This window comes from Puma concolor, chromosome C2 (assembly GCF_028749965.1).
Source record: "Puma concolor isolate L17-30 chromosome C2, mPumCon1.1.hap2, whole genome shotgun sequence".
NCBI lineage: Eukaryota > Metazoa > Chordata > Mammalia > Carnivora > Felidae > Puma > Puma concolor.
In genome coordinates this window covers 92,252,447-92,266,651 of record NC_141675.1, presented here as the reverse complement: position 1 = coordinate 92,266,651, position 14,205 = coordinate 92,252,447, and the positions used below count along the sequence as shown (strand labels likewise).

The window sequence follows — 14,205 nt, the reverse complement described above, 5'->3', positions numbered from 1 at the left end:
TTATTTTGATGTAGTCCTAATAGTTTATTTTTTATTTTGTTTCCCTTGCTTCAGGAGACATCTAGTAGGAAGTTGCTGTGGCCAATGTCAGAGAAGTTAGATTCTGTCTAGGTTCTCCTCTAGGATTTTAATGGTTTCATGTCTCACATTTAGGTCTTTAATCTATTTTGAAGTTATTTTTGTGTATGGTGTAAGAAAGTGGTCCAGTTAAATCTTTTGCATGTTGCTGTCCAGTTTTCCTGACACCATTTGTTGAAGAGACTTCTTTCCCATTTGGATATTCTTTCCTGCTTTTTCAGAGATTAATTGACCATATAGCTGTGGGTTCATTCTGGGTTTTCTATTCTGTTCTATTGACCTGTGTGTCTATTTTTGTGCCAGTGGCATGGTGTCTAAATTTGCTAAGAGAGCAGATCTTAGGTTTTCCATCACACACACACACACACACACACACACACACACACACACACACACAGAAACTATGAGGTGTTGGATATGTTAATTAACTTAATTATGATAGTCATTTCACAATGTATATGTTTACCAAAGCATTAAGTTGTACATTTTGGGTTTTTTCCTCCTACCAAAAAAGTGCTTTAATAGTTAGAGATTGTCTAAAGTTCTCTCACAGAAGTCAATTCATTTGCATATTTCTCTTCAGTTAAAGCTAGGACACCCAGAGTGAGAACCCCCAGGAGCAGCCAGTCTCATGCAGGGACCCAGGTAGGAGCTATCAGGAGAGCAGGTTGCAGGAGCTAGGCCAGGAGGCCATTCAGGAGATGACCTTTAGGCTCAGCTTGTGCCCCTCCAGGACCTGCAGGCAGTCCTGTCTCCTACATCCAGTAGGTGTCGTACAGGACCAGCTGTTCCAAGGCACAGCTGAGCTTCTGGAGGCTCTAATCAGCTGCTAGATGCCTGGGTCACACATGTAGTTGTCGCCTGAGGTCCCACTTGCATGGGCTGTGGTTGGCCAGTGGGTGGGAGGCCAGACTGCGGTAGCCACTCTCAGTCAAGTCGCATTCCCCAGCTAAGGCACCCACAGCATGGTGCCAGGCTGGCCCATGACCTGGCATAGTTCCTGAATGCCAGAGTACCCAGCTTGTTGTTGCTCATCTACAGCTCTACAAGATTTTGTTTTGAGTTAGCATCATGTTGAAGTGGTGGCAGCAGATAGCTGTAAGCTGTAGGACTTTACCCATGAAGAATGCAGCTGACAGCTATGCTCTTACAGGCTCTCACACAGCAGCCAGGCACCCTGTCCTCCAGTGCATTGCCCAGAAGGCTCAGCTCTTCAGGTTTACCTTGGCCCTAAGGACATGGCACCGGTCTCTGCAGCTCTTGGTGGTGATGTCACAGTCCCAGAGCCATAGGGCCCTGAGCCAAGAGCTGGGGTGTAGCAGCCTGGGGCACAGCTGGACAATGCCCAGGTCGCCCAGCTTGTCACCCAGTTCCAGCTCCTTCATTGAAGCCTTGGAGGCCATGATGCCACACAGATCCTTACCATTGGCCTATGTGAGACTACAGTTCTGCATCATCAGCGCCTCCAGCTAGCAGGTGGAGTCCATGAGGCCCTGGCACAGTGCCTTGGGGCTGTCCTGGCAGATGTCGTCATTGCTCACCGTGAGCTCCTTGGAGTGCTACTTGACCTTGAGCACCAAGGCTAGGGGCTCACAGCTGGCCACTGGCAGGTTGCAGAAGCTCTTTGCAGAGCAGCTAACAGGCCTGCATCTGCCAGTGGGTTGTCACTGAGGTGCAGTTCACACAGGATGGGCACTGAGTGCAGCATGTAGGGCAGAACCCCACAGCCAGCCTCCATTAGGCAGCAGTTCTGGAGGCTGAGCTTCTGTATCTTGGAGGTGGGGCTCTGCAGGCCCTGGAGCACCAGGTGCAGACCAGCATCACCCAGCTCTTTGGTGTAAAGGCTAAGCTTGGTCAGGGAGGGGTTGGCCTAAAGGGCAGAGGTAATATCCTTGCAACACACCTCTGTGAGGACCCTGTTGTCCAGCCTGACCACCTCAAATTGCTGAATCAGAGAGGCAGGAGCTCTGTCCACGCAGCATCACTCAGCTGTTCACGCTGAATGTCCAGATTCCTGGTTCAAGGCAAAGTGGTTTTTTTGGCTGAGCCACTTTATGCCAGGGCCAGAAGCCTGTTGTACATTTAAATGTATACAATTTTGTCAATTATATGTCAAAAAAGCTGAAAAAAAAAAAAAGAAATTCATCTGTAGGTATTGCATTGCATTATATATATTTTAGGATAAGAGGAGTTGGAGGATTGTCTCTGCCAAAATAGATTTTCATTTTTACAGTTTTAAGTTTTCACATTCTTTATTTTATTTGAATTACATACATATTTAAGTATAATGGTATAAAAATGTAGTATTTCAATTTAGGCACTGCCTATGTCTTTTAATTTTCTTAATCCCAACATTGAAGTATGGCTTGTTTTGGTGGTAGAGGAGCTTTTTAAATTTTTTTTTTTTTCCAACGTTTTTTATTTATTTTTGGGACAGAGAGAGACAGAGCATGAACGGGGGAGGGGCAGAGAGAGAGGGAGACACAGAATCGGAAACAGGCTCCAGGCTCTGAGCCATCAGCCCAGAGCCCGACGCGGGGCTCGAACTCACGGACCGCGAGATCGTGACCTGGCTGAAGTCGCACGCTCAACCGACTGCGCCACCCAGGCGCCCCGAGGAGCTTTTTAAATAAAATGCTTTAGGGGTGCCTGGGTGGCTCAGTCAGTTAGGTATCTGACTTCAGCTCAGGTCATGATCTCAAAACTCATGGGTTTAAGCCCCACTTTGGGCTCTGTGCTGACGGCTCAGAGCCTGGATCCTGCTTCAGATTCTGTGTCTCCCTCTCTCTCTACCCCTCCCCCCAGAGACTCACACTGTCTCTCTCAAAAATAAATAAACATTTAAAAAAATTTAAGTAAAATGCTTTAAATGCTCTAAATGTATATATATCTTATTTATTCCTCATCAACAGTCTCTTAGAAGCTAACACATTCAAAATTTACTTTATTTAATATCTATGTTTAATATTATTTATTTAACCTGTCTATTAATTTCTGCTTTATTTTTAGAACTGAAGGCAGAAGCTAGTCTAATGGACCAGATGAGTAGTTGTGATAGTTCATCGGATTCCAAAAGTTCATCATCTTCAAGTAGTGAGGATAGTTCCAGTGACTCAGACGATGAAGAGTGCAGATCCTCTCCTTCTGATCCAGGGACTTATATCTCAGGACATCCTGTCATGTCTGCCATGCCACAATGCAGGATTCCTGATATGGATGCTGGCCGGAATAGATCTCATGACAACAGTGGCCTTCTGATGAGTACTTTAAGTGAGTATATGTAAACATGAGTAATTGGAAAAGTAAGAATTCACTGTGGAGCCATAGTGATTTTGATCTAAAATTTGGATTAAAAGAATAAAACTCTTACTTTATTCATTTGATACTATGACTAATCATTACCTGCTTGTTGAATCATTCCTTTCCTTTTGACACTGTGACATTGTGTCTTATTGGTTTTTCTCCTGTCTCTCTAGATACTTTTCTGTCTCCTTTGCCAGTTTAGAATCTTCTACTCCATCATTAGAGCTGGAGTTCTTCAAGCAAGGCTTAATTCTAGGCCCTCTTTCCTTTTTCCACATTCTTTCCCTAGATAATCTCCTCCATATTTTTGTTGTAATCAATACTTACATATAGATAACTTGTAAATTTGCATCTCTGACCTGGTCCTCTGAGCTCTAGAAACAGATAGGTCCAACACCATCTTTCAGGAAAGGCATTCCAAATTCACTTTGTCCAAAAACCAACTTATAATCATTGGCTCACTGTGTTTCCTCTTAGTGAAAGGCAGGATTCATAATAATACAATCCAGAAGCCTAATTGTATATAAGGATTTACTTCCTCTCCCTTTTTGTAGCATAGTCAATCCATCATCAAGTCCTATTTATTTTACCTCCTTAATATTTCTCAAATTCATCTACTTCTCTGCATCTCCACTGCTATTACTCTAGTTCAACTTACCATATTTCTTGCATTTCACTCTGCAGTGATGTTCTAACTGGTTCACCCCCTTATCTACTCAAACCCAGTTTTGATCCATTATGTATATTGCAGCCATATTGCTCTTTTCATAATTCAAATATAATCTGTCACCCCTCCTGCTTTAAACTTTTCAATGACTAGTACAGTTGAACCTTAAGCAACACAGGTTTGGACACTGCAGGTCCACTTTACATGGTTTTTTTTTTAATAGATTTTTTTTTCAGTACTGTAAATGTATTTTCTTTTCCTTATAATTTTCTTAACATTTTCTTTACCTTGATTTATTATAAGAATATAGTATATAACACATATAGTAGTATATAGCATACAAAACATGTGTTAATTAACTACTTATATTATTGGTAAGGCCTCTGGTCAACAGTAGTTACGTTGTTGCGGAATGAAAAGTTATATACAGGCTTTTCACAACAGAGGGTCACCTCCCCTAACCACTCCCGCATCAAGTGTCATTTGTAATTTCTTCTATGGTAGAGACAAAACATCTTAACATAATGGTCTTGCTTTTTTTGTTCTAGTAACATTTACCTAATTTTTGCCACTATACTCAAACCTTTCACCCATATGAGGGCCCTTATACACTGCTGTTCATTCGGCCAGAAACACTTCCTTCTTTTCATGTAGTTAACTTTTTCTCCTTTAGATTACAGTTCAAGACACACTTTGTCAAGGATACCTTCCTGACAAGGTCAGATCCTCCTTTTTGCAGAACTTCAGAGCAATATCTTGCTTATGTCAATTGTCATAATTATAAATTTATACCTTTTGTGTGATTTGCTTTCTTCTGAAGTTTAAGCTGCAGGAGGAGACCAGTCTTGTTTATTTTTTCACTTATCATTGAGTACTAGCACCTAGCATACAACCTGATACATAGTAGATGCTCAATAAATACATTTATTTATTTATTTTTATTTTTTTAATGTTTTATTTATTTTTGAGACAGAGGGAGACAGAGCATGAGCAGGAGAGGGGCAGAGAGAGAGGGAGACACAGAATCCGAAGCAGGCTTCAGGCTCTGAGCTGTCAGCACAGAGCCCGACTCAGGGCTCAAACTCACAAACCGCGAGATCATGACCTGAGCCGAAGTCAGATGCTTAACCGACTGAGCCACCCAGGCGCCCCGCTCAATAAATACTTTTTAATAAAAGCATACAGGTTGATACTCTCAGGAGGAAAATGGGACTCTATGTGTATTTAAAGCTAATCTCACTGTGTTAATTAATAATGATAAAGAAAACGACTGACTCTAGCTAGCCGTATAACAGAACAGATCCAGTTTCATTCTTTGCATATATTTGTCCAGTTTTCCCAGCACCATTTATTGAAGAGGCTATTTTTCCCCATTGTATATTCTTGCCTTCTTTGTCATGATTAATTGACCATATAAATGTGGAGTTATTTCTGGGCTGTCTATTCTGTTCCATTGATTTATGTGTCTATTCCTCTGCCAGTACCATACTGTTTTGATTATTATAGTTTTATAGTATATTTTGAAATCTTTAATGAATAAATTTAGAATTAAGAGGAGCAAGACACCATTCAACACACCATGTCAACAATTTTTATCTTTATTTAACTTGTTGAAATAAGGATTAGAAAGCATTCATATCACTAATATGTTTTCCAAAACAAATACAAAAATCTTTGTGAAGTAAAGATTTAAAATAAAGATATAACACTATTTCAAAAAGATATGTGCACCCTATGTTTTTGCAGCATTACTTACAACATTTAAAGTAACATTTAAAAAAATGTAAAGTCTTCTTTCAGTTTACATAATAGTTCATTAAATTTCAGTAAATTTTAAGTCTGTGCAAAAGAATAGTTTATAAAACTGAAATTAGGTTCCAGCCTTAAAATTACGAACAGGTCTTCCAGGTACATGAATATACTAGTGGACTTTGAAAAGCTTTGCACAATGTGGTAGAGTTCTTTATTGTGTAAGACTTGTTCCTACATTGTAATACATTTAGCATTCCTAAATTCCCCTCTCACTAAATGCCACTAACAATCTGCAAATCATCCAAACAACACTTCAAATAAATTTCTGTGCCATCTCTAAGGGATCAGTATTGCTGTCATTGAGAACCACTGGCTTAGGAATCTGAATGCATTTGCTATGGGTAAACTCTTTTTTCCAAGTCACAGTTACCATTTTGATTGAAAATATGTTTCCTTTACTAGTATGTCATGTTCAAAGGCTAATCTGGATACCTTCAAGTCAACTGAATATTTCAACACCACGGTGATACTATGCATATAACCCATACAGCATGAAGTCTATTACAAAAGTAGAACTCGGGACATTGGGTTTGACTTAAGAAACTCATACTATGGGGATCGTGTCAAGTTGAACATTCTTATGCCATACAATAGTTGTGTAATAAATGGAAACTTAATCCTTAAAAATTATAAAATGGTCATGCACAAAAGAAGCTTTAGCAGATTTCTTTATCAAATAATGTAATAGTTCTGGAGTTCATGCAGTGAACTGAGCTGTCTTGCAACAACTTATGTATGGCCTAGAAACCACTTCTCTTAAACTGGGTATTAACTTCAAAATAGGCCAGCTTTTTGTTGATTTTGGACTAGTTTAAAAATACAAGAATATTTTTAACCATTGTAATTTACTACCCAAATGATATTATCCAATTCCATATCTTCAAATAAACCCCTGCAGTCAGTGACTCCCAAATCTTTATTTCCAGCTCCAACCTCTACCATGTCAGACTTATATATCCAATTGCCATAGCATATATACTTGAAAATTTACTAGGTATCTCAAATGTGTCATGTTGAAAATTGAACTTGTAATTTTTTCACATAATCTTGTTCCTCTGGTATTTCTCATCTCAGTAAATGATGCCACCATCCAGTTGTTTAGATCAGAAATGCCAGGAGTCATTCTTCACTTTTCTCTTTCTCTCATGCCCTAAATCCAATACTTTTGATAGTCCTGTAAGTTCTATCTTTATATTTTAATCCTGACTGCTTAGCACCACCTCCACCTGAGCCACCTGAATCAAAGCCAGTATTATTTCTTATGTGAGAAACTCTGATACGATTATAGTGTATTATAGTGTATTCACTGATCTAAAACAGTTCAAGTCAATGTCTGCTTAAAATTTTCTGATGACTCCCATTACATTTCAACCAAAACCCAAAGTTTTTATCATAACCTAGAAACCATGGTTTTCTGGACATCTTCCTGACCTCATTTCCTATCATTCTCTTCCTCATTCATTCCACTTCAGCCAGCAAACACAAGCATGCTTCTGCCTTAGGATATTTGTATTTCCTGTTCAGGCTTGACAGTACCTGCCCTCCTTCCACAGTTTTATGACTTTCTACATTTGGATCTCTGTTCAAATGTCACCCTTCAAGGAGACCTGCCAACAACTATCATATCTAAAATAGCACCTTCCACCACTCTTCCATCACTAATCTTCATTTTTTCATAGTATTTATCCCTACTTGACATCATATTATATATTTGTTTGTTTACTGTCTGTTTCCCCCACTGGGATATGAATTCCATTACTGTAAGCGCATTGATGAATTACAAAAGGAACCAATGATGAATTACTCTTAAAATATACTACTTAATGTTTTGACTGAATTTGATGTAAAAAAATTATGTAACTTTTTCACTCTTCAAAATGATGTAGGCTGATCTAAACCACATTTTTTCTCATTTCCTGATGTAATTAAATCAGTGGGATAAAAAGAAAAGTGGTGTTGGTATGTGAAAGAAGACTAAAAGAGATGCCAGGTGATACTAAAACTATGCTGACGATTGATGTTTTCTTTACAAGCAATATTAATTTTTCAAATTACTAATGAAGTGACTAAATTGTAGAATAAGCAATCTGATTATTAATGACAAAATGCTAACTAAATGGGATCACTCGGTGTTACATTTTGTATAATATTTATGTTCATCCAAAAATAAATATATTAAATATGAAAATATTAAATAATTACTACAGTTTTGCTATTTTTTTATTTTAGGAAATGATTTGCAGCTGAGTGAATCAGGAAGTGACAGTGATGACTGAAGAAACTTTCAGCTATATATATAAAATTTGTAAGACATGGGATAATTTATATTAAGAGTAAAAATTCCTAAGACTGAAGAAAATGTATCTTAACTTTTGATGATAAAGGAAATTAAATTTGATTCAGAATTTTCAGTTGATATGATATTTTTGATCTTTTCTGAATTCTAGCATTTTCATGTGCATTCCATTTCCAAGGTTTTACAGATGAGAAAACAGAATTTAGGTAATTTGCCCACATATTGTTAGTTGACAAGTGGCAGATCAGGTGTTCTAGAGTTCAAGTTCAATGCTCTGTTTTATCACACTGCTGTCTCCAATTGTGAAATGTCAAAACAATTTATTTATAATGATTTTAATTGTATCTCTGAGCCTTTTATAGATGATAATCCTTAGATTTTGGTTGAAAATATTTAAATTCTTAACAAAATTAAGCTATAATTTAGAATAAAAGTAAAGCTAGATAATTGTTTTAATGAAACTGTTTTTGTATCTCATAATATTTTTTTAATTTTGCTTTTGAGAGAAAAATAAGCAGTTAAGTGTTAAGTAGATAAATATTACTTACATCTGTAGTATTTTTGAATTTGGGGGAAATGATAAATATTATAGTTGAAAGCCAATGACCATAGCAAGTTCTTTTTTTTTCTTTTTTCTTTTTTTAAGTTCTTTTTTTTTTAATTAAACTTCACTTTTTAGAGAAGTTTTAGGTTCATAGCAAAATTGAGCAGAAAGTACAGAGAATTCTCATATACTCCCTGTTCCCCAACCTCCCCCACTATAAACATCCTGCACCAGAATGGTATGTTTTTACAATTGATGAATCTTACATTGACACATCATCACCCCAAGTCTATAGTTTGCATTAGAGTTCACTCTGCATTGTACATCCTATGGGTTTTACAGATGTATAGTGATATGTATGCACATTGTAGTAGTATACAAAATCATTTCGCTGCTCTAAAAATCCTGCACTCTGCCTGTTCATTTATTTCTCCCCCACCCCCAACCCCTGGCAGCCACTGATCTTTTTACTGTCCCCTTAGTTTTGCCTTTTCCAGCATGTCATAAAGTTAGAATCATACAGTATGCTGCCTTTTCAGATTGACTTCTTTCACTTAAATATGCATTTAAGTTTCCTCCATATCTTTTTCATGGCTTGATAGTTCATTTCCTTTTAGTACTGAGTAAACATTATATTGTCTGGATGTATCAAAGTTTACTTATTCACCAACCTACTGGAAGAATTTTCCTTGCTTCCAAGTTTTGGCAATTTAAGTTGAATAAAATTTTTTCATAATTACCTCTTACCATAGGAATTTTGTAGTTTATTTTTTTTTAAATCCTTACGTTTTGGTTTTAATCTCTCCTACTTTCTTCTCTCTCTCTCCCTTCTTCTCTCTTCAACTAATCTATTTGTATATTCATTTTTATATCTTTTTTATTCATCAATACTTATCTGAGAAACACAGCTGTATCATTTATTACTTAACTAAAGCAAGCTCAAAGAATATTACTCAGCCATCACAAAGAGTGAAATCTTGCCATTTGCAACGATCTGGATGGAGCTCGAGTGTATTATGCTAAATGAAGTAAGTCAGTCAAAGAGAGACAAATACCATATGATTTCACTCATATGTGGAATTTAAGAAACAAAACAGATGAACATACAGGAAAAGAAAAGAGAGAGAGAAACTATAAAAGACTCTTAACTATAAAGAACAAACTGAGGGTTGATGGAGGGAGGGAGGTGCAGGCTGGGCTAAATGGGGGATGAGCATTAGAGAGAGATTTGTGATGAGCACTGGGTATTGTATGTAAGTGATGAATCACTAATTCTACACCTGAAACCAAGTTTACCATGTATATTAACTAACTAGAATTTAAATAAAAACTTGAAAAAAAATAAAACAAGCTTGAATATTTAAAGTAGCTAGTAAAACAATATCATTCTAACATAGGAATACAAATTATAATGGTTTTTGCTGGAAGTCGTTATGCTGAGATTTCTTTGACTAGTGTTTATCAGAAATGAGTACATGGTGGTATGAGCTGATAATGCTGGCTACATTAACAGTATGTTCTCAAACTATACCTCTTGCAATCAAAACAGCTCATCCTCTCTTCCCCCTATTATTTCCCCTGTAAATGAAACACGTTCTTAAAGACTTCTTTTTTATAGTGTGAATACCTAGAGTATCATTCTCTATACCCTTTAAGGATAAATATAAGTACAATAAAACCTTGGTTTGCAAGCATAATTAATTCTGGAAATATGCTTATAATCCAAAGCGTTTGCATATCAAAGTGAATTTCCCCATAAGAATAATGGAAACTCAGATGATTCGTTACACAACCCAAACTATTCATATAAAAATTATTACAATACTGTAATACAAAATAATAAAGAAAATATAAAATATACAGAAAAATAAACAAATTAACCTGTACTTACTTTCGAAAACCTTCATGGCTGCTGTGAGGGAGACAAAAGAGAAGAGGGTTATTGTATAGGATGAATTTGACTATCACTGACAGAATCACTGCTATCTATTGGCTCAATGGAATCTTTTTCTTTTCATACAGCTTTAACAGGGAACCTATCCAATGACAAGTACTTGCTTTTGCCTCCTTTTGAGAATTTCACAGAAATGTGATATTGCATTGATGATCACCCTCAATCCCGCAGCAAGAGAAAGAGAAGAACCATTGGCTTAGTTGTGATCATGTGACATTTTACATCATGTACTACTCATATTGGAAGACATCTCTTGTTTACCAAGTTAAAATTTATTAGAAATGTTTGCTCATCTTGCAGAACACTTGCAGAACAAGTTACTCACAATCCAAGGTTTTACCGTAGTTTAAAGAGGAATGAAATAATATCTCCCATGCCTCCGTACCTCCTCATTGGATGTGTTTTCAGACATTGAAATGCAGGGAGCTATGGATGAGACAGATTCTCAGATATGAGTTTCTCTGTCAGAATCATCTGATGATCCTAACATGATGCCAAGTAAATATCTTTTCCCCATCTTCATTGAGATATAATTGACATATAACATTGATAAGTTTAAGGTGTACAATGTGATGATTTGATACACATATATATTATGAAATTAATACTACAATAAGGTTAGTTGACATAAGGACATGTCATGTTACTTTACCTGTTCTGAATGGTTTGATGAAAATGATGATGATATAAGCATACAAGTAGGAAAAGTAAGTTGGCTACAAAGGAACAAAAATCAATGGGTTTGAACCATTCCATAATACTATGCTAAAACACTAAAGTTGGGAAAGCTGCACCTGCACAAGGATATGAGTGTGACCTATGAATAGTTTATGCATTAAATGTCATCCATAATTTGGTAAGAAAGCGTTCTTAGACATGCCAGAATTTGCGAATTATATCATTCACATATAATTCCTATACTTTCCAATTTGTTAAGAGATGGGTCAAAATTAAGAACTCAAGTATGGAAAAAACAATTCATTGAATCATTATTTATAATAGCCAAGATATGAAAACAACCTAAGTGTTCATTGATGGATGAATGGTTAAAGAAGATGTACACATACATAATGGACTACTACTGAGCCACAAATAAAGAATGAAATCTTGCCATTTGTAGCAACATGGATGGGCCTTGAGTGTATTAAGTGAAATAAATCAGAGAAAGACAAAAAAAAAAAAAAAAAAAGAATGGAAAAAAACATCATAACAATCTTCTAAGAAGGTTGATAGCTCTCCTACCCACCCTGCCCTCATGAAGGGGACTCACTCAGTTTGTGGGAGTAGGGGACATTCATGCCCTGCAACATTTTATGAGGAAGTGACCTCGCAGATGCTGGCCAGTGGAGAAGAGCCAAGAGCTTAGCCCTACTAGCCTGAGGTTGTAATCCTAATTAGGACAATGACATTTGAGAATAGGCTATGTGCATGCACCAAGCTATTCACACACTCCTGACTAACCCTAGGGCTATGTACATGTGCATAAGACACTGAAAAGGGCCTGATGAAAAGCAAAATCTGGAAAGACTTGAAAACAGCCTGAACTTTGGACACACTCCCCCATACATACAGATCCATCAGCAAAGGACAAAGCCTTAGTGATTCAAAATGTTTGACTTATGAACTCTGCCCAGTCTTGGACTTTTCTGAGTAAAACATACTGCTTCACTTCCACTTTCCAAATCTCACTCAGGTCTTTCTGGCCTAGACCCATCTAAAGAATATGATTCTTGGAAACACAGTTCCTAGTTTAAACAAACTTGACAATAAACAACCTAAAAACTGGGAGCAACTCAAATGTCCATCAACACAAGAAGAAGGAAATGAACTGTGGCATATTTGTACAGTGAATTCTACTGAACAATAGGAAAAAAAAAAAAACTTGTCACAGACAACGAAATAGACGAGTCTCACAGTCAAACACAAAGAATACAAATAGTATTACTCCATCTATGTGAAATTCAAAACTGACAAAATAAATCTATGGTGATAAGTCAGAATAGTGATTACTTTGGGGAAGGAGGGTTGGCTGGGAGACAGAAGGGAAGCAGCAAGTATTATTCTAGCACTGAGGTGCTAGAAATACATATACATATTTTATATTAAGTGGGTGATGGTTGTGTAGTGTAAAAAAAATTACATTTGTGTAATGTAAAAAAATGGAGTTTTACACTTAAGATTTGTGCATTTTAGGTTATACTTAATTTTAAAAGTCCAAAAAACAAGATCAATAGAAAAAATATTTGCAATGCATAATAATATTATTATAATATTAATGGCAGACCATTAATATCAATAAATATAGATTTTATAAACTTACAAGAAGGGGTAAAACAACTCGTTAAGAAAATGAGCAAAGGAAATGGATAGGCAGTTCTATAAATTATAAAAACATACATTTTTAGCAATCTCACTTCTAGATATTTATCCTTTAGATACATTTGACTTACATAAAAGGTTATTATGACAGTATTATTAAAAATAGGAAACTCAAAACAACCTGGATATGCATCTTTTTGTTAGTGATTTTTGGAGTTATTTATATAGCCTGGACACAAATCCTTTGACAGATATATGTAATATGAATATTTTCTTGCACTCTATGAGTTGAATTTTCACTCTTAATGCATATTTTGGTGAACAAAACTTCTTAATTTTAATACTGTCCAACATATCAATTTTTTTTCTTTTATGGTAATGTATTTTTATGTCTTATTTAGGAAATCTTGGCATATGCCACAGAGAACATCCCACAGAGAACACAGAGATGTTCTCCTATGTTTTCCTCTAAAAGCTTTATTTTTAAAAAGCAGATCCACAATCTATATAGAATTGTTTTTTACCTATGGTGTAAGATAAGGGTTATAATTAATTTTTTCCATATGGATATCCAGATTGTGTTTATTTATTGAAAACCATTTCCTCCACTGCACCACAGTGTCATCTTTGTCATTAATGATATCTCAGCACATGTGTAGGTCTTCTGAACTCTGTTTTGTTCCATTGTTGCCTTACCTAGGTTGGTGTTGATTCCACAGTGTTATAATTATTATAGTTTTATAACAGGTCTTATATTGGGTAGCGCAAGTCCTCCACTGTTATTCGTCAAGACTGCCTTTGCTCTTCTTGGCTTTTTGCATCCCTCTATAAATTTTTTAAATGAACTTGTCATGTTCTACACTCACAAAACCTATTGGGATTTTGTATTGAAACAATAGGTTGATTTGGAATATTGACATCTTTATAACATGAACTTTCTAAGTCATGAGCATTGTATGTGTCTTCATACATAAATCTAAATACATCTAAATACATATTTAGATCTTCTTTAATTTCTTTCAATAGCGTTCTATAGTGTTTAACATTGAGGTCTTGGACATTTTCATTAGATTTATTCCTAGGTATTTTTATGCAATTATAGCTAATATCACTTTTTAAATTCCCTTTTCCATTTGTTTTTGCTGATATTTAAGTACGATTTATTTCTGTGTACTGACTCTATATTCATACACCTTGTTTAACACATTCTCTTGTAATTTCATTTGTCTCCT

The 14,205-nt window shown here is 36.1% G+C and overlaps 1 protein-coding gene and 1 pseudogene across 3 annotated transcripts in view; one reads left to right on the top strand and one right to left on the bottom strand.

Annotated features, from left to right (window-relative positions):
• The window catches only part of EAF2 (ELL associated factor 2), a 39,425-nt gene extending 27,644 nt beyond the window's left edge, over positions 1 to 11,781 (top strand). For 2 of the 3 annotated variants that reach the window (XM_025913765.2, XM_086675296.1), the window contains 2 exons: positions 3,088 to 3,348; positions 8,090 to 9,446. In XM_025913765.2, coding sequence (XP_025769550.1) covers positions 3,088 to 3,348; positions 8,090 to 8,136 — 308 coding nt within the window. In that variant the 3' untranslated portion in view covers positions 8,137 to 9,446. Of the gene's footprint in view, positions 1 to 3,087; positions 3,349 to 8,089; positions 9,447 to 10,722 lie in introns of those variants that run through there. The other variant, XM_086675295.1, reaches the window with a different exon arrangement.
• LOC147577421 (ribonuclease inhibitor pseudogene) lies at positions 773 to 2,160 on the bottom strand (annotated as a pseudogene).
• Positions 11,782 to 14,205: the final 2,424 nt, after the last annotated feature.